The 27988-nt window shown below is 37.8% G+C and overlaps 1 protein-coding gene across 1 annotated transcript; it reads right to left on the reverse strand.

Moving 5' to 3' along the window:
• Positions 1–4: 4 nt before the first annotated feature.
• RTKN2 (rhotekin 2) lies at positions 5–27988 on the reverse strand. The gene is made up of 11 exons (XM_008941268.1): positions 27795–27988; positions 25676–25734; positions 21447–21500; positions 20405–20522; positions 18680–18880; positions 14119–14213; positions 11820–11926; positions 10688–10819; positions 4090–4255; positions 2054–2161; positions 5–558 (listed from the first exon to the last, which is right to left on the reverse strand). The coding sequence occupies exons 1-11, from the start codon at positions 27953–27955 to the stop codon at positions 5–7; spliced, it is 1755 nt and encodes a 584-aa protein (XP_008939516.1). The 5' UTR covers positions 27956–27988.

The raw sequence follows: 27988 nt of genomic DNA on the forward strand, positions 1-27988 counted from the left end.
ATGCCTATGGCTGCGGCCACGCTCTAGGGTCCAGCATTCCTATGCTGCATGTCTGCCTGGGGAGTGGTACTGGTTTGCTTTCAGGCTCAGCCCTGTTAGCCAGTGAACTGGGGTTCCCATGGCCACCTGAGCTGCTTTTTCTGCAGGGACCCATTCTGCGAGGAGCAGCAACGGGCGCCTGCATCGGGTGTGTTTTCACAGGGACCTCTGAGTCAAAGGCAGAACCACTGGCAGATGCACAGTCAGACTTCTCCCAGTTCTCCTTGCCCAGCTGCTCTGTGTTCACCTCTGCCTTTGCACTGTATGGTGACTTATCGGAGGGTGGAGGTGGAGCTCTTCTTTTCTTTCCCCTGCTGTTGTTAGGACTTGTAGTATCTTTTTTGGGGCCCAGATGTATGTTCTTCTGAACAACCATCTCACGAGATCCATCAAAGAGCGAAGCCAAGAGGGAAGATGCAGACTCTTTTTGCTGGCCAAGCAGGTACTCACCATCACTCTCTTCGATTTTCCTTTGTATGATATCAGCTAAGCCCTCATGTTTCACTGGAGAATCAATGTCTATAAGTTTAAGGGACAGCAATTAACTCAGATTAAAATGCTACCAATGCTTTTACTGCTACCTATTTCGTTATTACTATTCAGAATACAAAACTGTATTAACTATGTGTCTCATGAAGTCTGGACTGCTATTAAGAGTAATAATGGCTAAAATAGAAAAGATTACATATGCTTTCAAAGAGAGAACTGAGGTGACAGGAGGGAACTGTTTTCACGACATTGAGGCAACAGGTAGGCATTGATATATCCTTCCAAGTAAAAGTAAAAAAACCAATGTATTACTAGGGAACCTATACATATTAGATATTAAACATATTTTGTTGTATAGTGCTTTGAAAATTTCATTTCACAGAAGACCCATGAAAGTCCCATGAAACCAAATATTCTTGTGCTTCCAGCCTGCAGCAAATGGAACATCTTTACATATATCATTTTTCTTTGTGTGCTTTAAGACTGTCTTGTCCCATTTCTTATTCCTCATATTGAGTTTTCTACATACACTGCAGTAGCACTATCCTCAAACAGCAGCAAGACCTTTTCCATCGCAGGCCATACAATAATGATTTTGAACACATTTGTAAACACAGGGTTTTACCTAGGAACACTATAAATAAGCAGGAAAAATATCTGGTACATTAAGAGTGAAATAGAGTTTGTGTTCTGCTCCTCACTGATATACTTGAGTATCAATAGAATTATGCTGTGTTACCTTCCTAAAGTTTCTATAGTTGGATTTACTGCTTTTCTGCTCTGCATTCATAGCCTAGATAGGACTCTCTTGACTGTTCAGTGCTCTGATGCCCAGCAACTCAGTGACTCACATGGCATTTTGAGCATCTTCACAGTTCCAATCTCAAGCAGCAAGCAGTCAGGCATTTATAGTCGTACAGGGTTTCTCAGTCAATACTTCATCAGATCCATTAAAACAAAGTGACCTACTTTTCCTACTCTGTAAATATTATTTCTGTAATGAAACTATTAACATAATTCTGCTGCATACCATTTTGCTTTGTAAAAATACAAGTCTCAAATACATGCTGGCTAGATTTTCCAGCATCATTACCAAACAATTAGGTAAGTTATGTTAGGTAAGCCTCTAAAGAGCTTTAAGAACAGCAAACTGACTTCATGCAACTAGTTAAAGATATTACTGGTTTGCAGAGGGGACTATTTTACCTTTACATTTCCTGAGCTTTATACAACTCTTACAAGGAATATTTATTTCTAGTGACAGCTTTTTTGAATATGTTCAGGGCTCCCTAGTTAGAGTTGAGTTTGCAGATTATTTGGCTCAAGGTATAAAAATGTATTCATTATTTGTGCTATTACAAATTCAGATTTAATATGAATGTCTTGGTATGCAACTATGTTGCTCTTCCATTGTCTGAATTGTCCTTGAAAAACTCAGTGTTTCAACATCAACACCAGAAGCCATCTGAATAAAGACAATGTTGTTTCTGTTACCCTGCAACTTGAAAAGACAAATCCCACTTACTCATATCATGGTAGACGGAGGTTGCTTCTTTTGTCAAGAACAAAGGTGGTTTCCGTGGTGACATAATCTCAATTTTCATAAGTTCTTCACAACAATGTTTCCACTGGCCTGAGAGGGGAAAGGGAACAATGACTGGAACTTAAACACTTCAGCTTGAAAAAAAATTGAAGTTATTAGGTTGTGTTAGGAAACTGTCTCCAAAGCAGTGCTAAACAGTAAGCATTTACTAAAGAATGCTCGGGATGTATTTTGTATTTCATCTGGATTTTCAACTCTGTACTCATTCTCTTAACACAAAAGTTATAAGCTACTAACTTTAATTCAAGCATTCCAGCAGTACTGTTACACTATGAAGGTTAAATATCAAGATTTGTCTTCAAATCCTCAAACACAGCATAACTTCATGAGGGAAAAAAAAAAAAAAAAATTTAAGGTTAGGGAAGCTTCATGAAGTTCTCAGTGACAACCTCCAATACACTGCAAACTGGCTGTTACACAACTATGTTACAATGTTATAGTAAAGGAATGTTCTGTCTTTATAATAGAGGATAACTTGCCTTTCATCCCTTAGCAGACAAGGAAACCTCTTTTTCTATTAATAGATTTTGACCTTAAGGAAAACAAGTCACAGTAAAATTACTTTGTTCATACCGATCATTCCAAGTTTCCTGAGCACATTAATTTTAAGAGAATTTTAGAACCAGGGAAGAAAAAAGGCATTTAAATGCCAAGTGACCCATTTTTTCTGAACCTAAGGAAAACGTCTTAAAAAATCCATGGGTATTCTACCTATAATGAATAAGAAGTAATTTTTTCACCCCACTCTATGGCTAATTTAGAGAGGATGCCCTAGTTTTTGCTTGGTGTGTTTCTTTAATTGATAGAGCCTTTTCTCATTGTAAATCAGAGCTAGGAAGGACTAGAAATATGAACTACAATATCAAGTTTCCACCACCTCAGTTTGCTGATTTTATTGGCATGGCCTCTAACTAAAGATTGATATTTCGTTAATTGACCTTATTCTGTTTTCTGACCTGATAAAAATGACTATGAAGACCTAACTATATTTTGTCAATGACCACATACTAAGAGACAGTAGTTCTCTACTCATAATAAACCTGTGAGTCAAACTACTAAAGCAGAGGAAAGAAAAGATAAATAGAAGATAAAGTTATCTATGTAGTTCTTAAATATTTGTTGTTAAACGAGCAATACAGTATCGTCCTTCAATATTGTTTGTATCACTGTTTTACACCAATAAATTAGTTTCTTCTCTCAGGTAAAACCAGCATAGTCCCAGAGGTTAGCAAAAGGATCAGGGTATCAGTTTATCAACTCATGCACATCATCTGCCACAAAGCTTCAGGTCCAGCTTTCACGAGTTTCCAGTAAGCAGTGTGTATTTGCATCACTGGGCCGGAGTCTGGATAGGCGAGTGTATTCCCATGTGGGAAGGGGTACCAAAAACCTTAGAATTACCAACAGCAGCAGGTAAACCTATTGCAACAAACTGCAGTTTAATTCATCCATAATGCTGCTGAGCAAGAAAATCCCATATATATGTGCCCACTTTCAAGTGCTGGCTGAACCTGCGTCCTAGCCAAGGCCCCAGGTAAATCCAGCATCCTCATCACTTCCCACTAAGGCTTCCAGGCCCAAAGGTTTCATACTTGCAGAATCTCAAAAAACACACCACTGGTAGGATGCCCTGGAGGAAGAGATGGCAAGAATTTAGCGGTCCTTGAAAAATGTTACCTAGAACACTGCTAGAAGGGACTGAGTTCTTTTGAGATTTGATGGACATATTGTGCTCCTGGTTTCCTGCAAAAGCTCACACCGAACACGTGGACTTTGGTTTAGTCAAATATTTGCCTTCCAACAGCTTAGACCATCACTGAATATTATCCCAAAGAACATTTTTCTTCTCACCGTTGCAAACAAAGGCTTATGAGGCAATTCCAATTCAAATTGCTCAGAAATCCCTTTGATGTTACCCCACTTGGCAGGCACACTGCCAGCACTGCCTGCTTACTTACTCAGATCATAGAAGTGCTGCCAGAAAGCCTCCATCCACTTATGAAGTTCGTCCCTACTGTCAGTAGCAAAACATTGCATCACAGCCTCTCCAGACACGGGGTTGATAACAGAGAAGTTATTAGTTCTTCTCTTGGAGTCCTTACCCACGGCTCGAATTCTGGTTTCCTAGGAACAAGAAACTGTGGTAGTGAGTTATTGCTTCAGCTCCACGCTGGTAGCACCTTATGGCTAACGACAGTGTGAGGGAGGTATCATTTGGCTTTTTATCTAATCCAGATTAATTTCCAATTAAAAATAGGAACTAGCATAAAAAACTTCTCATAAAACTATTAAAATGGCATAAAACATGAAAAATAATGGAATGGAGCACAACTGCTGCAGTTTAGCTCTGAATTAAAGAATGTACTTTCTACGTTTCCCCTCCCTCTGCCTTCACGAGCTCGTCTCACACTGCTCCTTCTTCTCCACAGCAGTTTAGTGAATAACCTAAAATAACAGCAAGCAGCTCCTTTTCTCTGAACTCTTCAGCTGGAAAACCACATTGTTACAGCTACTATTTAGGTCTCCTACTGTACTTCCTTGGGCCATTGTTTATGTGATGTATTCCAAACTTGTATCTATGTTATGTTCTTTTTAGCAAATGAGGACATGCAGAGACAACACTGTAGTGACAGGAAATTTAAACCTAGTTCACATTTAAAGGAGCATTGGTACTACTTACCCATACAGTTCTGTTAGAACAAATTTCCAGCATGAAAAAACATTTCGCTCTAATAAAAAAATAACAATCCTAAAATGTATTTTGAAATGACAAATAGTTTTGCCTCATTAGGGAGGGCCACAGAGAAAGAATTAAAAATATATATGAGAAGAATATCACAAGTCTGTCTAATGTTAGATAGGTTCTCAGATTACACAGCAGCACTGTTTCAGACAAGGCTTCTCCTCCTGTTCAAGAATGTAGTTCAAATCTAGATCTAGATTAGAGCTAGAATAGATCCAGTAGTATTTTCATAGTATCTAGGTTTTTTGCTATGGCATTACTACAATAAAAAATGCATTTACACCTAACTGAGAGAATTTATTTTTTTTCATGTGTAAGAGACTGGTAGATTTTAGTAAAAGTCTGATAAAACACCAATTAAGAAACTTCCAGAACACAACTGGTCAACATCACTGCTCATCACAACATGATGAACAAATGAAATTACCATTACATCATTTACAAAAGATATTTCCAGGGTTTCACACGTACAAGCCTTCCTGACTGAACAAGCAATGGCCTATTACAACACTGTTCTTAAAAGAATTTTTGGCATACCCCAGGGAGCAGCATAATCACAAATCCTGATGGGATGATGGGTTTTGACACCAGGAGTCAGGCAGCACCCTACAGCTGGCTGGCCCCAGAGCCTGGCAGGACCCAAGGCTGCCTGAGGCACGCTGAGACCTACCACACGAGGATGAACCCTGGCACAGGGTGTGCCACAGGTTCTGAAGGGAGATAACCACAGCCAGGGTTGAGTTTGAATGTCTCCTGTGAATCTGACCACAAAGGTGGCCTCGGGGCACTCCTCCAAATGCAGTGGAGACAGACCAACCATCTTCCTTTTAACAGAATTCAACCAAATGTCAAACATCTGCTAAGGATGTTAAACATACACCTACAGAAATTAAGTTTATATGTGGGATCCTATGGGGATAAGCCTAGTTCTGATACTCAGAAAAACAAAAATTACTCTACAGAACATTCCCCAGATTTGAAATGCATTACTGAAGTAACCATTTGAAATACCAACAGCTGCTTGTAGCATATCTGATGGATATGCTCATTTAAATTCTTCTGTCTAAAAATAGGAGATGAAGTAATTCATCCATAAGTGCTCTATATCCCATTAACTCAGGTAACCATAGATACCAGCAAAAAAATTAAATCAAATAGATTAACATTTGACAGGTAAGAACTTCAAGCATAGCATACACACAAGTTTATTTAATGATGTCTGCTGCAGGTTTTATCCCACAACTATGGTATTATTCAAAGGAGATAAATCCTCAAGTAACAATCTATATCTGATGCTTGAATATTTAAGGAGTGATACAAGATGCCATTACAGTAATGGGCTGATAAATTTACCAAGCTTGGGTGAATTACACTACACGCCCAGTTCTGCTTAACAACAAGAACAAAAATAATTTAAAGAAAAACCCACAACCACCAAAACGACAAAAGTGTCTTCAGGTACCATGTTATAATAATGCTCAACATTTTGCAGTCTTATAGACAACTGAACCAACTCTGGTGCAGCTACTGTAAAGACCAGAACAATCTGTGGATTGGAATAGGAAAACTGAGTTGAATATTGAACTCAAATGACTCTTTCAGGGAAACTAGTTTTACATCCTATATGCAAAAGATTTTTTTTTTTTTTGAAGATGTGGGAAGACTAAAAGGGAATTTTTTTTTTATTTTTTAATAGAGTATTAACATGAACCTTCCTCTACACTTTTCCCCTCGAATCAAAAAAAAAAAAAATCACTTTGCCTGATGATACCACCTGGAAAGCTCATCTTTTAATAAAAAGAAAACAAAAAGAAAAAAAAAAATAGGGGAGTAGGCAGACAGAGAGCACATGAACTTTTTTATTGCTGGGGTGCAGCACTTCCCAGCCAATCCCAATACACTGAGAAGCAATGGTTATACAGAGCATTTTAAGACATCAAAGCAGACTACAGTTCTTGAGAAAAATATTGAATAAACTAAGATCCCATTCTGTGTACCCATTTTAAGACTAAACAAACCAAATCACATGTAGCACACTTCCTTCATGTTTTTAGTAACAAAAAATAAACAAAGAAATAAAAACACAACACTGGAAACAAAATATAATCTGTTCATGTGTTGCTTTCTGCTGTAACGTTAATAATTTCCATGTGGTCTGTTTTAGGCAAGCAGGGGAAATACAGTTAAATTAAGAATTATGGCTTCCAAACACATTTATGCACAAGACCAAAAACACCTGATTAGCTAGAAATATCTCCTCCTTTTTTCTTTACTGTTTCGTGAACTTGTATTAACATAACATCCTGGTGGTCAAGCACACCTTGATGGTAAGCACATGTAAGCATAATATGGACAAGCAGTATTAGGTTTTCTATGTCATTTTAGCTATCCTCAGTGCAAGGCAGCAGCTAGACACCAGGAGAAGGAGGTGGCATTATGTGACCAGCCAGCGTTCTGTGGAGCACCAGGGAGCCATAAAGCAGTTTCCTAACGACTCAATTTGAGCATGTGCGTTACGAAGCCGATGGTGTGGGATGTGGGTATCACATCTGCTTCCCCTGACTGCACCCACAGTCTCTTTCAAGCAGCTGCAGAACCAAACTAAGCAATGCAACGAGAGGTATCAGACACTCGGAGGCACCCAACTGGTTTGTGCTTTTCCAAAATATTTTCACATGTATGAAAGTTTGTCTGAGCCAACAAGGGGCAGAAAGTCCTTACTACAGAGAACACAGATATTTTCAGGGCTCCGCTAGTTTCACCACTGCTGCAGTCCCTTGACACACACACAGAATATTGCTCACTATTGCTGGGTCCCTAAATGTTCACATGGTCAAGAACTCGTACCAATATCCTTCTGCTCCAGTTCAAGGGTGAGCTCCCTGGTTCCCTAGAAATACTGCATGGTTCCCTTGAAGTTATGCTGCTGCAGCCATCGCTACATTTTCGAAGGAATTTCTCTGCCTGAGCTAGCCCAGAACAGATGCTCCAACAAGAACTGTCATTCAAGGTAACAGTCCACAGAAATGCCAGCTTGATTTTGTCCTTTCGCTCCTGCTACACTGCTCAGCAACCAATCTATGAGCCCTGGGCCTGTGGCTGGAAACACTTGTTGTTCCTCATCCCGTTCACCTCGATGATCAGCACGAACACAGCGACAGCTCTGGGCCTGCTGTGCTGCCTGGCACCAGAACAAAGATTGGGCTGCCAAAACACGCCGGGAAGGAAATCACAGGCCGACATTAATCCGAAGCAACGCCCCAGAATTCCTCAAGCTTCAGGCATACACAGCATAAAAAAAAAAGTTGTATAATCTATGACTAGGACATAGTATTCCAAATACTAAGCAAGTAACATGAACCACTGGCACATGCAACAATTTGCTAAGCTACTAGGTACAGGAGAGGCTTTTATTACTCATTTCAAGCTAACAAAAACTTGAAAAAATTTTAGGAACTGGCCCATAAGGAATATTTCTTGTTCAAATTGGATTCCGGCAAATTTTCTTTGCTGCAGAAAATATAATTTCTCTTTTCCTAGTTAGTTATGCAATATAATATGTTATAATCACATTTAGCTGGAACAATAAAAGCAGCACTTGCATAATAGGAACTGCAGAGCCATTCTTGCTCAACAGCGGTAGCGGTGAAGTCATCTGAAGTTGAAGTAATGATTTTGCTGGTCTTAATGGCTTCTTCAAGTCTCAATTCAAAGGGAATGGGAAATAAGGCTATCAGTGTGAATATTTTCCAGAGAGTTTCTCATAAATCCAGATGATTTCATTGCTTTTCAGAAAGTATCTTTCAATTACATGTAAAGGATCAGCTTCATATTACAAATGAAAACGCCACATACACAACCAGAAGAGATTTTAGTTAGAACGTCTAGAGTCGATGTTCAATCTCAACTCTCATTTTGAAATTGCTGTTTCTATAACAACATGTAGCAGATGAGCCCATATGATTAGTTTGCTTTCATTTAGTCCATAAGAGAAATTTCATAACAAAGGAATCAAAAAATATCTGCAGGCATTAAGTTATTTTCAAGAGAAACTGTTTAAGTAGTAAAGTATTCAAAGAGGTTTTAAATTGCAATTTTTTTTCTGGTTTTAATTTAAATTGAAGAAAGACTCACAGCCATATTCTCCAGCAGTCTGACAATTTTGTAAAATGGTATAAGATACATGATTCATGTACCTTCTAAGTGCTAGCTTTAAGGATACTCTGCAAACATACAGGCTGTCTCCCAGCAAAGGCTTATTAAGCTGGGTTTTAGGTCCTAAGCGTATTGGTAACTTGAAGGAGCAAAATATCTTAGTAGAACATTGTTCTTTTAAAAGGAAAAGCAGAACTATGATATAGACCATACCAAAGACCATCACAGAAAGATGAGGTAGCTTGATAGATTTTTTTTTACTGTTACATTTTAGAATATGGATTCATTCATTCTATAATCTAATCAAGTTTATCATTTCTTCACTCGTATTGAGAACAGTTGGAAAACAGAATTATGGGAAAGGCCAACTAGTGCATTACAAGTGACTGAACAGGGAACCAAGTAAACCTGCTTAAATCCATAATCACAGTCTAAACATTTATTTAACATAAATGCATGAACAACTGGAAGAAAAAAAAAGGGCTTTGTTCAAAGATATGGCACGAGCAGAAAGGTGTTTTCAATTAAGGAATCAATTTAAATCGTAGCACACTGAAAAAGAAGTCCTAACACAAACAGGTTACATTATTATACTTAGTTTAAATACTTGGTTTATATACAAATACGTGAGAGTGCAGTCATATTTTCCAGAAACTTTAAAGCCACCAAAAGCTGATATTGCTGATGTAAGAAGCAGTTCTTTATTCCTTTACATCTGTATGCATCCCAAGTTGTAGTCTAGCCCCTTTCTTATACCACACGAGCATTTGTGTAGCTATGTGGTGAAGTCGATAAGAGAATTTATTAAAGGAAACCACAGTTGAAACCAACCCTCTTCCTGCCCCCAAAATGAGCTAATTTTAACCCTCACCAGCTCCCTTGTCAAATTCATCTTCCAGTTGCCCTAATGCCTGCCCTGGTACAACGCATAGAAGGCCCTCTCAATAACAAGCCTAAATTGAACACTTAAGTATTTAATTTGAAGTAATATTTAATGTTTCTTTAGACAAAGAGTAAGTAACATTTTAACTTTATGTTTTAAACTCAGTCTCTCCAATCACAGTATGAAAAGCAGCAATAATGTCATCCTGGAGAACAGAACTTACAGAGTTGTTGTGCCCTGTACAAAACAAGTATTAAGAAAAGCAGCTTATCTTAAGGCACTAAAATATTTTGAACCATTTTCCATCTTTCCTTCTAATTAAGACTGTGGTAAAATAACACTCAGCAACAAAAAAGCTTTTGTTAAAAATCCACCTTGCTGAGGACGAAAGTCTACCAGAGAATTGCTGAGGGACTCTAAGGAATTTGCTGCCAAGGGCTCTCTTATGGAACTGTCACATAACAAGTTATCACTGTTCCTCAGGACAAACATCCTGCTTTTTACCTCTGTGTTAACCAGTCTAATGCAACAGAAGGAACTTAGGTCCACAGCTAAGAAATGGAATGACCTTGCTAAAAAAATTCAGCAACTGACAGTTGCACTGAAGCATACCCCACCCACAAGCTTCTTGTAAAGCATTTTGCATAGCAGCAGCTTAGAGCCCCAATGAATGTACCTGTGTCTTAAAACAAAAACAAGCTCCCCCCAAACAAACAGAAAACCCAAACAAACCAACAAAAACAAAAGAACAACGCCCTAATACAACCAGTTTTACCTTGTTGATGGAAACTGTCAATGCTGGCTCCAGTTTAGCCTCAGTTTCTTCTGGTGAGTAATAACAAAAGAGCTTTCCACCTCTTAGTACACAATACAGCCTCCTCCAGCTAGTTAGACTTCCTATCATTTGCTAAAGGGAAGAAATAGTCAGAAATTGCCAAATAAACTACAAATTCAGAGCATATCAGAAGGCGTACACTGATCAGCCCTATGTAATCAAAATTTAGCCAGATTGAATTCTTTCCTCAAAGACTTACTGCTGCAGAGCATTTCAGAGTCACTGATTTTTTTAAATGTTAGCAAGACTTCAAATGCCTTCTAGTGTTTTCTGGGTTTGCAAATGTATTCTCATGTGACACTAACAACACGGAATCTGTTGGTTCACACAATGAAACCTAGAACTAGTGTCTACGCTAAGAAAGAAACCACCTTTACTAGCTACAGCAATTGCACAATGAGGGAAATGAAGAGTATCTCACTGTGGAAATACATGGTACATTCAACAATTACCAAAGACATTTGTCTAGAATTTCCACCACTTTTATGGACAGCTTTCATAAATCCATTATTGTTTCACAACCAGTTTCAAACGTGCAATTTAGCACTCCTGACAACTGACCCAGCCCCGCTAGCCCTTCGCTATCACCTTCTTGTTTGCCTAGTTGTGTAGTGAAGCAAAATAGAGAAGTAAACTGAGTTCACATGAATCATTTTTGAAGGGGTGAGTTTGAATCTGGCTCGGTTCACCAGACAGATTCACCATGCTGTGATATGAACTCTTGTGCTAGCACAATGAGAGGTATGTACAAGCCACAGCATTATTAGGGCTGCTGCCGTCAAGTGCCAGCTTAAACCAGTTCTGAGGCAACAACTATACTTGATCTTTATGTAACAGTCTAAATAATTTTATTGATAAGCACACCAAAAAAAACATTTATTTCTTCACACTTATCCACTGAATGTACTGTTTATAAATGCAGCTGTGAGAATTTTCCTCTGGCTCTAGGCAGAACAGGTAAAAATAACAGTTCTCAAGAAACCACTTCAGGTAAAAGTAAATGTTGTAACAATTGACTCTTAGTGACAGCTATTAACTGAGGAGAATGTAAACACAAGTAAGGTCTTCTTACCTGCTGATTAAGAAATCCTGCCATCATATCCCTAGTCATGCAGGCAGGCTGAGCAACTAAACGGCAACACATGTTTCCATACAGGGGGAGCCAAAAAGAGGATTCCTCTGGGGGAAAAGACCAGGTAAAAGACAGACAAACACTTAGTTCTGAGCATTTTCCCTAAGTATATCAGTTAGCTTTCCATACATCCAATTTTACATTAAGATCATGAATGTAAATAAGCAATTTTGTATTTAAAGACAGAGACTTCATCCTGTAGGATTAGACCAAAACTGATTTTTAGTCCTCAGTACATTTTTTTAAAATTAAAAAAAATATCCAAAGGAATTTCAAATAAAAATGGAGATACTGTTCTGCAAGAACAAGTTGTTCTAACATAAAATATAGCTCTAATCTCATTTCACAGCTAGAAACATTTTGAAAGATAAATACACCAGCCATCTCATCTAAGTAGTATCCCTGAGCTCATCTCATAGTGGTGCAGAGCTAAATTTACAGATGAGCACTTTGTGTCAGATTGTTTTATTAAGGCTTAGAATTTGTATCTCCTTCTGTCTTCAGCACTAGACGAGCATCTAGGATTCCAAGGAGTTTCTAATGAATTGCAATATCCCCCCACCCTCAGCTCTGCTATGTTAATAGGCTCTCTCTTCTGTAATTAGAAGCAGGTAATACAAAGTTCCATTGACATGACTGTGTCTTTGGTCATGTTTTAGAAATGCTTGTAATGAACTAAAATATCCAGGTATGTCATTTCTCACCAGATTAAGTTATTTAAATTAATGACAGAAAAAGGAATTTGAAGAAGAAAGAGTATAAAGTACTATATAGAAAAAGGCTTATAAGTATCAAAGATAAGCAGAATTATTCATCCAACCCTTCAAGAAACAAATGCCCCATAAATCTTCAAATCTGTACTTATTCAGAATTAGTGACATGTAAAGAATGAAATTCTCTTTGAGGTCAGGTTTACCCAAGTAAAAGATAAAGTCCCAGAAGCTACTAAGTGAAATATAGTGAAAGTCTTATGTCTCATGTTAACAGTTAGAGGGTGGTTAGATAGACCCTACAGATGGCCCATCCTTTCAGAAAATAATGGACAAAGTACCAAAAACTGTACTTCTGCTACTTGAAACATTACCTTCAGCTGCAGTGTAATCATGGTCCCTGTGTTAGCATCTAAATTGTAATCGCCACTCAGAAGGCCAATCACATCCTGGGCTGCATCAAAAGAACTGTGGCCAGCCGATGAAGAGAGGTGATTCTGCCCCTCTGCTCTGCCCTGGTGAGACCTCACCTGGAGCACTGCGTCCAGCTCTGGAGCCCCCAGCACAAGAAGGATGTAGACACATTGGAGCGAGTCCAGAGGAGGTCCACCAAAACAATCAAGGGATGGGAGCACCTCTTGTATGAAGACAGGCTGAGGGAGTTGGGGCTGCTCAGCATGGAGAAGAAAGGGCTCCAGGGGGACTTTATAGTGGCCTTCCAATACCTGAAGTGGGCCTACACAAAGGCAGGGGAAGGTCTAATCAAAAGGGTTTGTAATGAAAGGACAAGGAGTAATGGTTTTAAATTAGGAAAGGATAGATTTAGACTGGATATTAGAAAAAAATTCTTTACTATAAGAGTAATAGATCATTGGAATGTGCTGCCCAGAGAGGTAGTGGAGGCCCCAACTCTGGAGTCTTTCAAGGTCAGGCCCTGGACAACCTGCCCTAGGTAGAAATGTCCCTGTTTGTGTAGGGAGGTCAGACCAGATGACCTCTAGAGGTTCTTTCCAGCCTAAAACATTCTACTATTCTATGATTCTAAACTGACTGCAGCCAACTTGGGTTGTTCCAGAGCTGAAGCACAGTGACCAAAGCAAATTGCAAGTGCACATGCTTACGTCCTGTGTTAAACCTGGGTGTGAAACAACCTAGCTGAAATAAACCTATTTTTCTACTTTCCTTTTGACTACAGAGGAAAAACTTGTTCTTCATTCTGATATCCTTCCTTGGTTGTGAGAAAGGGGAAATAATTTGTATATAGCTACAACTCACACAAGGCCAAGATGCAAATGACAGAAGAAACTCCCAAAAGAATAAAATTTTCATCTGGACTTCAAATTTTACTCAACTTACAGTTTATTCAGCTGTGTACAAATGCCTGGTTTAGAGCCGCTAAATATTTTATTAACGTTGTTCTATATTAAGTATCAAGAAAAATAATCTCTTTAAAATCTAGTTTACAAAAGAGAGAAATGCAAAATGTTACTGGTTTTTTATTTCCTTAAATTGGTACCATATGTACTTACCATTTCCTCGAATAGTAAGGTTGTGGGTCCTGAAATTGTCCTCAGCACTCTCTAGTCCCAAAGTGGTATATGCTAGCAAACTGTACCTTGCTCCACTAAATGTGAAAGAAAAAGCACATTTAAGACATTTCTGCTTCACATTGCTCAGGTGAAAGGGAGTCTAGACACACCCGAGAACATTTTCAGGTACAAGGGAACACCATGGTGCAAGGCCCATGAAGTATCTCTTTCCACAGCCACTTCTCTTGGAGCTGCCAGTCAAGGAGAGTTCTTGCACGGCTGCTGCCTAGAAGTTGGGTTCATGCTCACTGCTGAGCCAGCAGCAGCCAAAACCAGGTGTAGAGGCTGTGCTAGCCAACCTCTCTGCACCCTGAGCATGCTAAATGCATCTCTCTCCTCTAGTCAGACACCAAGTAACTTTTAGTAGTTTGACAGCTTTTATTCCGAGGTCTAAATCAACTAGATTGGGTAATAGATGCAAAAATTGCTAGAGTTAATAGAACAACCGATGACATGACCTTGATCTGAAAATACACATTAAAAATAAAAAGGCTTTATACTGCTCCTCCATGTTGCTCTGCAGGTGTGGACTACACTTTATGGAACAGCTGTTTATATGTGTATTTTTTAATAGTATCTAATAGCTCGAGTCTTTGCATGCAGAAATCTGGGCAGAAATACTAGTCAGTTTTGCAGCATAAAGGACTCTTTCACTTATTCTGCTTACAGGTTTCAGAATGTTATGTCTTTGTTTTGGATTTTGCCTAGGGGGAAAAAAAAAAAAAAACACACCACCATTTACAATTCAGCACAGTGCATGTGGAATGCAATTCTTGGAATAAACTAGTATAAATTTGGTACATGTTTAACCTTTTCCCCCAAATACTCTTCAGACCGAGTAACAGATTTACAGTCCAGTAATGCAGTAAAAATTCCACCTAGCTAACAGCAGTTTAAACAAAGTTCACAAGAAAAACTCCTCAAAAATCACTAACTATTCTCCCTAACAGGATCTAGCACAAAATCCTTAAAATATCTTCAGTACACCACAAGATATCTTAGTGGGGTGAAAGGTGAGAATACACTACTGAACCAACAACACTAAAAAACAGTTTTCTAGCATAGTATTTTTACAAACAGCACATTGGGAACATTTGGTTTTAAAAATCTTTGGCTCTGCAGAGGAACAAAGCAGATGCCTACCTAGCCCTAACCCTAACAAGAGAGGAGGAAAAGTAGCAAGTTTCTTAGCAGGGAAATCTGTTACACAACTATCTCAAGGGAATAAAGAGAAAATTAAATATGGTATAACATTGTGGGCAAAAAAATCTCTGCTGTGAAACATTTCAAGAGGGCAATCTGAACAAAAACTCATCAGCATTTGTATATATTCCCTGCTAGACTGCTCCCTAACAAAAGATTCTCCACTGATTATGTTTTGCCTTGCAGTTGAGCCATACACGACCATTCTATTTAAACTGTAGCAAAAAGTTCAGTTTCTTCTCACAGATAAAACTTCTGTGCTGATTTTAAAGTTCCTTTTTTTTTTTCTAAAGCATGACTAATTACCACAACAACCTTGCCAAAAAAAATAGCTACTTCACTTTCAAAATATGCTCCACAGTAACATTTTCGTTCTAAAATATAACAGTCATTCCTTTCAGCCAGCTGCAATATAATTTAGAAAAGTTTTATCTGCAAATATTTTTCAAATTTAACTGGCTAATCAAGATTGTTAACTATGTTTTGCCTCTACGTTTCACAGAATTCGCCAACTGCCTTAAATGGCAGTTTCTTTGTGTAACAGAGAATAATCTGCCTGTTGTATCTCATTCAGTACTTTGCATATCTGTAGTATTTTTCCATGTAATAACTTTATTAAAAAAACCCAACAGCTCATCTCCACAACATGCCTGTGGCAAAGGCTCGTCATTAAATCTGTTTACTGATCAAGAGACAGAGGCACCAAAGTTACCACACAGACACTGGCATGGGAAGGTGCAACTATATCACCCTTTCTATCAATGCATATTAATAAATACACCTCAGATTTCAGGATCTGTTCCTGAATATTAATCCAAACACTAGAAATCCCAGCTGTAGCTCATTCATCCAGTATATTGAATAGAGGATTTGTGACTCAAAAAGAAAATCAACATCTAATATGCTCACCTTTCAATCAGATCTTAAATAATAGAAGGTAAGAACAAATATAGCCTTCAGGTACTAGAAAGAACCCAACTGTAAAAGGCTTTATACTGGACTATGTACTTCTAACAAAATATCACTATGAATTTGCTGATTCAAACATGGGACATGGAAGCCATGCCTCCAGCTCAGTGGAGGACAATACACAAAAGGCAACAGCAACAAGTCCAGGTGTAGGCCAGTTCTGCACGTGAATAAACAGAAGCTTCAAGGAGTCTCTCCCATGATTTACCCAAAAAGCAACCTAGTCACTCTGGAATTCAATGGCATAACTCTACTGAACATTTTCCCTCTATAACAAAAGTAAAATTAAAAAAAAAAAAAATCAAAACCTATAATGGAAAAACAAGCAGCCAAAAAACCTGCATAGAAATTAAAAGTGAGATAATTAAGAGTAGAGAGAATGTCAGTATAGCTGAAGTTAACCAACCCAAGCAACTATTCAAAGCCCCTTGTCGCTAGGCTTTTGCAAGAGGTTACAAGGCTGATGGTTTCTTCACTAACCAGGGAGATTCCTAAGCCAAGAATTTTGACAGAGTTTTTGGAGAACAGAGAACTTCATCCATATTTGCTCTGAAGAGAAAAAGGCCTGTACAAATGAAGTCTACAGAGAAACAGAATACAGAAAGTTCCCTTTTTTGTCATAGTTTAATTTCACCAGCTGGACTGGTAAAAGTCTCTGGGAATACCTGAAAGATGTCTTGTAATCTTGCAATCTCTTTCATAAAGGTTACATACCAAGGTCTTATTTATATAAATCCTAAGGGGAACTTATTTAAGAAAAAAAAATTGACCACTTATTTTCTGCCTATAATAACCCGTTTCTTTCAAAGAATCTTTTTTAATCATCCATCAAAGCCATCATTAAACACATCATTGTTCATTTAACTCTGCTAAGAAAACAACAGTCACCATGACATACTTGGTTACAGCAGAAACAACCTCAAGATGGAGGAATGCAAAACACAATTACAATTAAGAAACCAAAAGCAAAACCTGAGGGAGAAGGCAGCTGTTTAGACTGTCTACTGATGCTTCTTCCTTAAGATGGGCAATCTACACTGAAGTAAGCATGGCCAGCAAATAAGCTGGTGGTTATATCTGAAGCAAACTGTATCTAATGATAGTGTGTCATGGCTTGTGGAAAGCACAGCCACCAGAGATGATGCAGATTGAAAGATACACTGTCATTAGGTAGAACACACTGGAAAGTCAGTGCTAAAATTTGTTTTCCCCTCTGTATAAGTTCTCTTGGATGTGTGTTTTCGATTGAAACGGTGGTATCAGTATACAGTAATATCAGCTTGACAAAGATAGAATACACTTGACTGTTTCCTTTTAAAACTCAGACAAATAGATGTGGAACTAGACTAAGACTACACTCAACACCTGGCAAGAATTTGGTATTGATTTTTTACTGTTCAGCTGCCAAAAAAAAGGTAATTCCTTGAAGAAACTGCTTTTAAAAAAAAAATAAAATCAACATTATGAGTATTTACAATTTAGGTACTTGGACTGCTTAAATCCCAATGAAATTAAAGTAGCTGGGAAATATTAGTAGGCAGTTAACTTCATTAAAGAAACGCATGAAAGACTTAAGATCATTTTTAAAAGGAAACTGGTAAATTACTGGGAACCCGACTTAATTCTATGAACACTTAAAACCAGTAAGTAATTTCAAAATGTTCTGTGCTAAAGTCAGTTAAGAAAACTCCTGTTAAGCACCTTGTAACTGTGAAGTGCCTTTGACAGTCCAGAGTTTTACGGAAAAGCCAGAAGTGAATGGCTCCCATGTGAACAGCATGTACCCTAAATGGCTCGGTTAGCTTCATCAGAGGAGAGGCTACAAGAGAGGTTTCTCCTCTCTACATGCCACACTTTTATTTCTCACAACTTGGAACTTTAGACATGGCTACCTGCCTGTTAAGTATGAGCAAATTTGGCTAGGTACAAAAGTAATACAAGGGAAGGAGTAAATGGGAAAGGGAAGAGAGGTAGATGGACAGAGGAACAGAGAGAGACTGATGGAACAAGCTTGAATTCCTCCAGCAATCAAACTAAAAATATTAGAGAGTTTGCAAATAAGAGTGGATTTACCAGCCAGCTAGCTTCTGCATAGCAAAAAGATACAGCCTACTCCTGTGTTTCAAGATCAGAAAGAGGCCCTAAGGCTGAGCGACTCGGTTGCAATTCACACCTACTTTCTCATTTCCTATTTAAAATGTAAATTTTTTTTCACTTGGGTAAGTACAAAAATAATCACTTTCTTGGCAATTTTCCAAAGATTACAATATATTTGGCTTATTTGTGGTTTAAAAATGATAAAAGCAGAATATGGATATACATGGCTTACTGGATGGGCAGGTCAACAGGCAAAAGGGATTCAGTGCTGTCTTCTTCCAGCACAGCTTTGAGTTTCTTGACTGTAGCTTTGCTCAGGGATGTTTTAAGCTTCTTTGCTAGTTTCTTAGGAGTGTTTGTTACACATAAAGACTCCTCTGTACAGCAACTATACACTTCAACCTTCACCTGGAAATCTGGTCTTGCGTCCTCACTGAATGGGGAGAGAGGAGAAAATTTCAGGGCATTTGTTAATAAACAGAGTATGCAGCCATGGAATGCTGCTGCTACTCTGTATGTTAAATAGCATATATTTCTAATCAAGGGAAGGAATGCCATAAGGTTCAGGCAAAGACATACATTAATATGGCATTAAAGACTAGAGTACACAGCAGTAACTTAGTGCTGAAGTCATGAGATGGATGTTATAATTAAACCATAAACAATTGTAAACAGGAACTGCAACGTTTATGTTAAAAACAGAAAAAAATCCCATGTTATGGAAATACACAGGCAAGACATTCAAACACACTTAAATCTGCCCTCTACTGTTACGCAAAACTCACATGATTGAAAACCCATCTGTGCCTATGTTCCTAAATCACACTGAACTGTTTTAAAGATATCTTACTTGAACCCAACCCCTTCATATTGCTGAAAAAAATCCTATCTCACAACCAACAAAAATTGTCATTCATAACTTGACTACCTACTGCTGTGTTCTTCTGTCCATGGCCTATGCTGTTTTCAGTTCTCTTATTCTCAAGCTTTGCCATCAAACCAGAAGCTTAATCTCACCTTTCAGGTACAAATCATGTCATTACACACATGCCCATAACAAAACCATCGCAAATGGTTTTAAAAAAAAAAAGTCTTTCTTTATCTTGGGGGATACAAGGCAAGCTATAGTGCCTTCTCTGCTTTTGCTGCAGTATTTCCCAGAGAACTGTAATGGTCGAGTCTCATATCTCTGAACAAGCAGATTTCTTTGCCCCCACTCTTAACTTCAACAGGCATTTAAGGGAGTTTAAAAGGTGATTTAAAGATCCACTCTCTCTCAAACACTCAGTTTACAGGATCTTGATTTAAAGTTTTCAGTAGTTCTAGCTTTCCAATCAATCTTCCTCAGGAGACTGAATCTAAATTGCTAATGTAAAAAATAAAGCAGGGGGAAACAAAAAAAGCTAAACATCTCTCAGGACTCTCTTAAAAATTATCAAGCTCCAAAAGGTTATGAAAATACTTTTCTACTCTTTTCCAGGTTGCTTTTAAAGAGAAGTGAAAATCTTCCATCTAGTATTCTTCAGTTGTAGGGACTGGTAGGTGTAACAGAACATGAGGTGTGGAAAAAGACCATAGCTGTACAGAATAATACTTAAAACACTGGGTGCAACATTCATGCCTATACTTTCATAATTCTTTCAGGTTTTAGTACTAATTTAATTCTGTCCTTCAGGTACAAGTTTATTTCTTTATATAAAGAAAAATGCTTCAATATGGTAAAAAAGAAAAGAAGTATAGTTCAAGTGGTACATCAACCAGCACCATTATGCACATGAAAAAAAAACCTTCCAGAATTGGGGAGCCACCATTCACTAAAATAAACAGAATCCCTACTGATTCCTTTGCCCACAACAAAACTTAGTGGACCACAGCCAATATCATTCATAATTATATCCACCTTCAAAAGAAAACAGCTGTATTTGTACTTCATTCAACAGAAATAAATAATACTCACAATATGGTTACATTTTCAAAGCAGATATCTGTTATTGCTTTATCCACAATAGCCACCTCCGTATCAAAAACCTCAGCTCCCATTCTGAGCAAACAAAAAACTGCATAGCACTGGGATTCTGCAGAGAGAGAGCCAAAGAAATGTTTTATTAGCCATACTACACATCACAAGACTAAATGATTCCAGTAAACAAAAGCAGAAGAAATGGTAATTCAGATCTCTAAGGAATTGCCCTCAAATTCTTCCCACCATAAATTTTCATCATAGGACGTTATGATAATTGAACAATCAAAGCTGCTGTCTAAGTAGAGCAACATTCACAGAGGGAAAGATGCCTACCTCTGTTCAGCTTTTTTTTTTTTCCCCAAATAATCAGGGGTAGTTTGTGCTAGAAACTTCAGAAATGTTACTAAAAATGCAATTTTCTTTCATGAAACTGATTTTAAGAAAAAAACCCTAACATTTGATCCAAAGCCTGCATCATTTTATGAATGTACTACATAGGATTAGACTATTTTGCCATGCTTAGCCCCTCTGACCCTATTGAAAATCAAAGTGAAATCAATGCCACGTGACAGCTGGAACAGATTTAGGGTTAATCTCCATGACACAGCGAAATGCATGTACTTGAAGACTATCCAATAATACACTCAACACCAACAGACAACTTTCATTTAAATTTCTCACTGAAAACACCCTCCAATATAGTCTCTCAAGTGTAGCCAAGACACAGAACAACATATTTAATTACAAGTTTCCCAGCTATCCATTTAATAACAATTTTCTGTTAGTTCTCTGGCATTTCTCCTCAGGAGGACTTTTTAGAGACTAGGGTTTAAACATACAGAACCACAGAGCTTTGAACTAACTCAACTTGCTACAGCAAACAACTTCAAGTTGAGAGCAGCTACACAAAGGAGTAAAATATGGACCTACTGAAAGGCCAAAGAAGGGATTGAAACAAGTATGGACCTCTCCATCCAGTTTAAATTTACAGGCATAAGCAATCTCTTATTACAGTAGTTGGTGACATCTTACATACTTTCTTTATTGCTGAAGTGATCAGAGCCTTTCCACATTAATGGTATTCGAATATCTAAAGGGAAAAAAAAAAAAGCAGAGAAATCAAGTTATAGCCAATACTTTAGATCTGCAAACAAAACAAATTACAAAATGTTTCTTGTTTCTTTTTCTCATGTTATGGGGGTAACAGGAACTTCTACCCAAAGAACAGCATAACTATTTGAATTTTATTATCCATGCCAAAAGAAAATTCATCAATTAGTTCAACTTGAAGTGTCATTTTCTTTTAGAAATTACACAATGGTAAAGAGTGTTTTAAATCTCATCCAAGAGCACTTTAGAGTACATTTCAGAGTGGCTGTGTAACATAGCTCTGAGAGCTATTCTCAGAAGTCAGGGGTTCTGAGCCCATTATTATGCACAGATGTAAACTGAAACTCCGCTTGCCTTCTGCTGGAAACCACTCATCCAACTGCAAAAAGGAAAACTTCCTGTTTTAATGGAAAGACTGGGATACTTATACTGCAAACACTTAAGTCTTGTTTTGCTAACCACAGCGAAAATATCACTTGTAATCCCATTCCCTGTTAGAATCATCTTAGTTGGCATAAGAAGAGTTTAGAAATCTTTTTTTTTAAACTCAGAAAGATCCTTCTACTTCAAAACCATAGCAGAGAGGCAATTACAGAACCATTAAGTCATGCCTGTCATTTTAATATTAGGAAAGTATTTTCTTCAACAAATTTTCCAATTTGTACACTCGATCCAACATAGTACTGAGTGACATCTTCCTCCAGTTTTGAGGACTCTGGTTTAGACATAATATTTCTTACTAGCCCCTTGTTAAATGACAAATGCAGTGAGGGCTTTATAAATCCAAAGCTGGTTTCTCTAATACAACACAGCAGTTAAAAAAAATATGCAATATATTAAGTGACACATGATGGCAGCAGTGAACAGCACTAGCTCAATTGTCTTTTGATAAAAACCTTCAATACTGTTATAAAGGAGCATTGCTGATTCCAGTGTTGATCTTCATACCAGGCTGGTGGAAAAATCCAGACACAGTATGCTAAGATGCAAAACAGTAATGGTATTTTGGTAACAGATTGTCATGTATTCCTACAGGGGTTTACCCACAAAACTTCCTGTTGATTTCAGTGAAAACTACATATAGTCACTCTGTTTCAGAAGTTATATTAAATGAAAAGTTTACATTTCAGTTAGTTTTCATTATATTATGGGATATGTTACACTTTCTATTTCAATGTTGAAACTTGCACATATTTATTTTTAAGTGTTCATGAAAACTAATGTTTTCAACGGTGGACTGCCAGTACACAGCTTCAGACTGCCACAGCTTCCTAAAAATCACCATGTCCTGAAACTGCCTTTCACTTCTGAACATGCATTTGCATTGTAAGCATTTCTAAAAATTTCTATTTTTTTAAAAGAAGGAAACAGAAGTAGTTTCAGCAAAACAGTTACAGAAGTCTCTTGAACTTTAAATACATATATTTATTTCTATCAGAGACAAAACACAGAACGTTTCTTTCCTAAAAGATAAAGGTCTTAAATTTACATAAATACATGAAAATAGAGTTACAATAAAAGCTTTTCTCATCTTTAAACACAGCGAACTCTGAACAACAATTTTGATGCCCTCATTAGGCCTTGTTAACAATTAGAGTACTAGATTAAAGATTGCTTCTGTATGCCACTTTCAATATCATGCTAGCTGAAAAATTTACACCTTACTTGGAATATCATCAGGATATAGATAGTCAATCACTTGAACAAGTTTAACACGACACTTGTAAATCAGTTTTCAACTCATTCTTGGATGGAAAGAGCTATGATTTATCAAAAACAAAGATCAATTTTCACACACCTTAATTTCAGCTACCATTAGTTGTAAATCCATGTAGATTCAAACTGGATATATCCAAGCACTACAGTTAATCAGATTTAAAGCAATGGTTCCTTTCTAAAATTACTTTAAATTATGATTATGCTTTTTGATCAACATTTAATGTATCGTCTTCTGCCAAAATCATTGATTGAAAAGATAACATAAATCACATCATTTACTCACACACGTGGGGGATAAATAAGTAAAAATAATATGACGTGTGAAAATCTGTGGATTAAGGAAGACACTCCCCACACAGTATCTGACATGCCTTCTGTAGGAGTACATTCCTCACTCCTCCTGCATAGCTGTTCCTGAACTTTTGGTGTTGGCCACATGATCACACTTTTTTGGTAATAGTCTGAGTTTCTGGCATGTACTAACCATTCAATATATTAATAAATTTATACGTGGATGGATTACTTTCAAAAAAAAATCCACTGTATATTTTCAATTCTTAAAGTACATGGCTTGTCATATTACATGGACTACCACTCACTCCTCATCTCCAGCCTCTCCCAGACATTTGAGTCATGACATCTCCTGATTCACACTGCCTGTATCCACAGATGCATTCTCCACAAGGAAGGCACATGCACACACACCTGTGCCTTCCAAACACGCAGGGCAACTCCAGCTGCAAATCCACACGAAGGTCTGCATACAAGAGAGAAGAAATGCAGCATGCCCCATTTGCTACACACAGATTGGGAAATAGAGGGAAAGAAGAATAATGGGACATTACAGCTGTGACTGTGCTGGACCTAAGGAAGCAGACAGGACCTGACCTGGCCTGTTAAACGGCCACGGGTAATGGGTCAGAGGACAATGCAAGGAGGAACCAGGGAGACGTATTAACATCATCTTGGGATCTCCCAATCATGTATCTTGCCCAGAGGATCCTGCCCTTGCCAAGTACAAACCAGCCTGTCCCCACAATTACCTCTCATGTACTCCAGTTCTCTGCTTTTCAGACACATACTGTCGAAAATAAGGAGTTAACAAGTGATCTATAGAAAGCATAAATCTCTCAGCAGAGGCCAAGAATATTTGGGCCTTCCTGCTGTAAACTGGGCCTGGCTCAGCTTCCCAACACATCTGAATAGGGGTGAGGCATGGCAGTACCCCAGCACTCACAGGCTCAAGTTCACAGTGGGGTAGTTGATGCCTCTTTCTCTTCTTTGCCTCAATCTATGCCACACTTCTGAGGATCACAGTCTCCTGTTCAAGAACCACTGTTAGTAACAGGACAGTACCATTAGCAGCTGGCACATAATAGGAAGTGGTCTGTTTTACCCTTCTTTTCTCTTTCCCATCCAAAGAAACTCGCTCAATGACCTAAAAAAATATTTTCATACTAAAAATAGAGTCCTTGCACAACTCTGATTTGTTAAAGATCAGAAAAGTGTGTTGTATGATCCTAAAGTCTTCACTGCAGATAACTCTACAAATCCAAGGCAAGGTGCAACCTCAGCACAGACAGGGAAACAGATGCTTTCATCCAACCACCATAAGGAGGAAAGACAGACACACATTCTGCAAACAGCTGTGCTGGCACAAAACATTACTGAACCATGTGCTCATTGCTCTTCCACTACAAGTTACCTTGCTTAAAGATATGTCAAAATACGCAGAATTAACTTTAACAGTTTAAGTAGTGAACCTTTCTACACTACTTTATTTTTAATGAAGCAGGTGAGGGAGCACAAACAGATCTGTTAGCAAAGCTAGCAGAACAGCCTCAATGAACAACTACAGGAAAGCTGAACGTAGTGACATCCACTGTTGGCTCAGGCAAACAAAATGCCAACTTCAGTGCTAAAGTTTGAGAACAGGCTAGGAAACAGTGTAACAGCCTACTGGAAATAATTGTTAAATAGTCTTCTCACTAGTATGCATTTAAGCCATACCACTATACCCCTCCTGTAGTAATGTAATCTGTGTTTACTAAACAACATTTGCATACTAGTTATAATTCTGCCCTTGATTTGTTAGACGCATCCTCTGTGATCACATCAAAGTTTGTCTTTGTGGGAAGAAAAAAACCTTTTCAGTACATTCACACTTATTTAAATTTGAAATGTATTCAGTGTTTAGTGACAAACAGAAAAAAAGTACTTCCCACTGTGAAAGTCCCTGAAAGTAAGATGGAAATACTAGGTAAGATCTTCAAAAGCACATAGGCCACTTAAAAGCACAAGTACCCTTGAACTACAAGAGGATTTATGCCCCTGAACCACATATACAGTTTGAAAACACTATCTTGTTTGTATAATTTGTATTACAAGTTACTGTCCAGCCAGTTAGGTCCTCTAATTGACTATGCAGCCCCTTACCTGATATAGCAACCTTTGCTCTGCATGCCACCCAGTCTTTTGTCCCATTTTCTGAAGACCTGCCAAAAAGAAGAAAAGAAAAATTAGGCTTGAGATCTATGCATTTAGACTTCTAAAGTGCATCCTCTAAACATTAAAAAGTGTCAGGGTTTTCACATTAGAGTTCATTTAAAGCACTTTTCTTTAAAGCTAAATTTGGTATCTTTGGTTTAAGCTACAAGTCATTAGATCCTGGAGGATAACCTGGAAGGAAGGTATACCATCAATTTTCTTAATTCCCTAGAATATTTTATTCCAAAGCTTATTTAACCTGGGTATTAAAAGACAAGCAGATTCATCTTCCTTGTCTTTTCCAGCTTGAACAGAATCAAATACACTATCAACTTTTCCCCTTCTGTACATCAATGAATAAGCAATGAATTAATTGATCAGTTCTACTATTGGTTAGAGAATTACCACCCCTTCTATTAATAGAGACCAATTACAAAATGATGCATTGTTAATATTGTGATTTTATGTGCAAGCAGAATTTGCTAAGCAGCTACAGTGAAGATCTCAAGGTCAACCTTCAACTGAGTCAAAACAGTCTGTAGATAATGAGTAACAAGACTGTTCTCCTATCTGCCACTGCTCCTAACTCGTAGCCAAATAAGGTGAAATGAAAAGTTCTAGCTGCTACCAACATCCTGTCTTCCAGAGGCAGTTATAGTATCTTCAGGATTCACAGATCACAGGCACACATGAACAAGAAACAGGGGCAAAATTCACTTGAAAATCCTAGAATTTTCTTTCTCAGTCATCATCATCTTATCTGGATTAAGCTTTAACCAAATTCCAGTCTTGAGTAAATAATGAAAAAAGAAGTGCAGATGCACCATCAGTTACCACAGAGACAATCTCAATGGTAGAGATATAACTCTAAAGCATGCACCTCTTCTAAGGACCTCCACTGACAATTCAAACGACCCCTGAATACAGAACTATAAGCAATGCATGGCAGATACAAATCAAATAAACATGGTGGCTGGCTATGGCTGTAAGAAAACAATACAGATGTTGAGATACCTCTCCAGGTATCTCAGCTTTGTTCTGGATATGTGCTGTTGCCATTCTGTGGTCACTGACATCAAAGGCAAGGAGTTGAGTACATCAGCATAGGCTTTATGTAAGCCCATTGTTAAAAACAGAAATTCAGGATGAATCATTATAAAGGTCTCCAACTTAGTAAGAAAAAGCAATACAACTGTTATAATGACAGAATACCACACATTGTAATTGCTAGTTTTCAAAATTATCTTTCACAATAATAGTTTCTATCATCAGAAAATGCAGTTCTTTCCTGCAATAAATTTCTCCTATAAGACCACATCTCTGAAAGCAAAAAGCAGCATGATTGTTCCTATAGATACACTTAAGAGGAGTTACACATGTATGTACTCAAAGTGTTTCTATGCTAAATTGCAGTATGTTTCATTAAAGTAATAACCTGAAATCAGTGGTGTCTCTGCACTGCAGTTCTCAACATGGCACCAAAAATATGTTCCATTACACAAAAAAAATACCATTATTCAAATAAACCATATATATTTTAGCTCATTCAAGAGTTATAGTGTGAGAATATTTTCACCTAAACTGATTTTTCTTTGAATTTTATTACTCTGCTGTAGTTAACAGAAGTGTCCAGCAGAGGGTACCAATTAACCACGATGATGCCCTCATTAAACACATCTTAATAACAAGAGAAAGAATAAAAAGTAGAAATACGTGTATTCTGACTCAGAAGTTTTGGTTTGTTCTTTCAGACGTGGGTAGGTGCCTTTTTGTAAGCTAAAGGTAATCAAAACAATACGTCTAGTGTTACCTGATATTCAGATGCTGAATTATAGTTTAGTGTCCACAATAAAAACTACCCAGAAAAACATGACTTGTATTTCATTTTCTATAATAAAGAGACTGGAACGGCCTTATAAAATAATGTTTTAAAGCAGCAGTAATGTAAGTTGGCATGGGAGAAGACAGAAGGAAGGGTTTAAATCCAGTTTCCTAGACAGGGTGCTAAGAAGTCACATAAGAAAAGCCTGCTTCATAACATTCCACTTGAATTTGAGCTGCTACTCACTGTTCTTCGGTTCTGCACAAGATCAGCTCCTCTTTTTGGTTCTGTAGCTCTGTTCTGTATGCAAGTATGCGAGCATTGCAAACCATCAGGTTTTTAACTGCCTGCAAGAGTTGGTCTTTTTGTGTGCTCACTGCAAGTAGTTTATAGATGCCTTCTCGCATGCGGATTTCAAAGTTAATCTTCTCTTGGATGTC

Source organism: Merops nubicus, unplaced genomic scaffold (genome assembly GCF_000691845.1).
Source record: "Merops nubicus isolate BGI_N331 unplaced genomic scaffold, ASM69184v1 scaffold10660, whole genome shotgun sequence".
NCBI lineage: Eukaryota > Metazoa > Chordata > Aves > Coraciiformes > Meropidae > Merops > Merops nubicus.

What these genes read in the sequence shown, in the direction of transcription:
- RTKN2 (XM_008941268.1), bottom strand. Translation starts at nt 27,955, where the DNA reads ATGCGAGAAGGCATCTATAAACTACTTGCAGTGAGCACACAAAAAGAC. An exon ending in AGCAAAGGTTGCTATATCAG is followed by an intron (nt 21,501 to 25,675) that starts GTAAGGGGCTGC and finishes TTTTCCCTTTAG; the next exon opens with ATATTCGAATACCATTAATG. An exon ending in TGACAGTTTCCATCAACAAG is followed by an intron (nt 4,256 to 10,687) that starts GTAAAACTGGTT and finishes TCTTGTTCCTAG; the next exon opens with GAAACCAGAATTCGAGCCGT.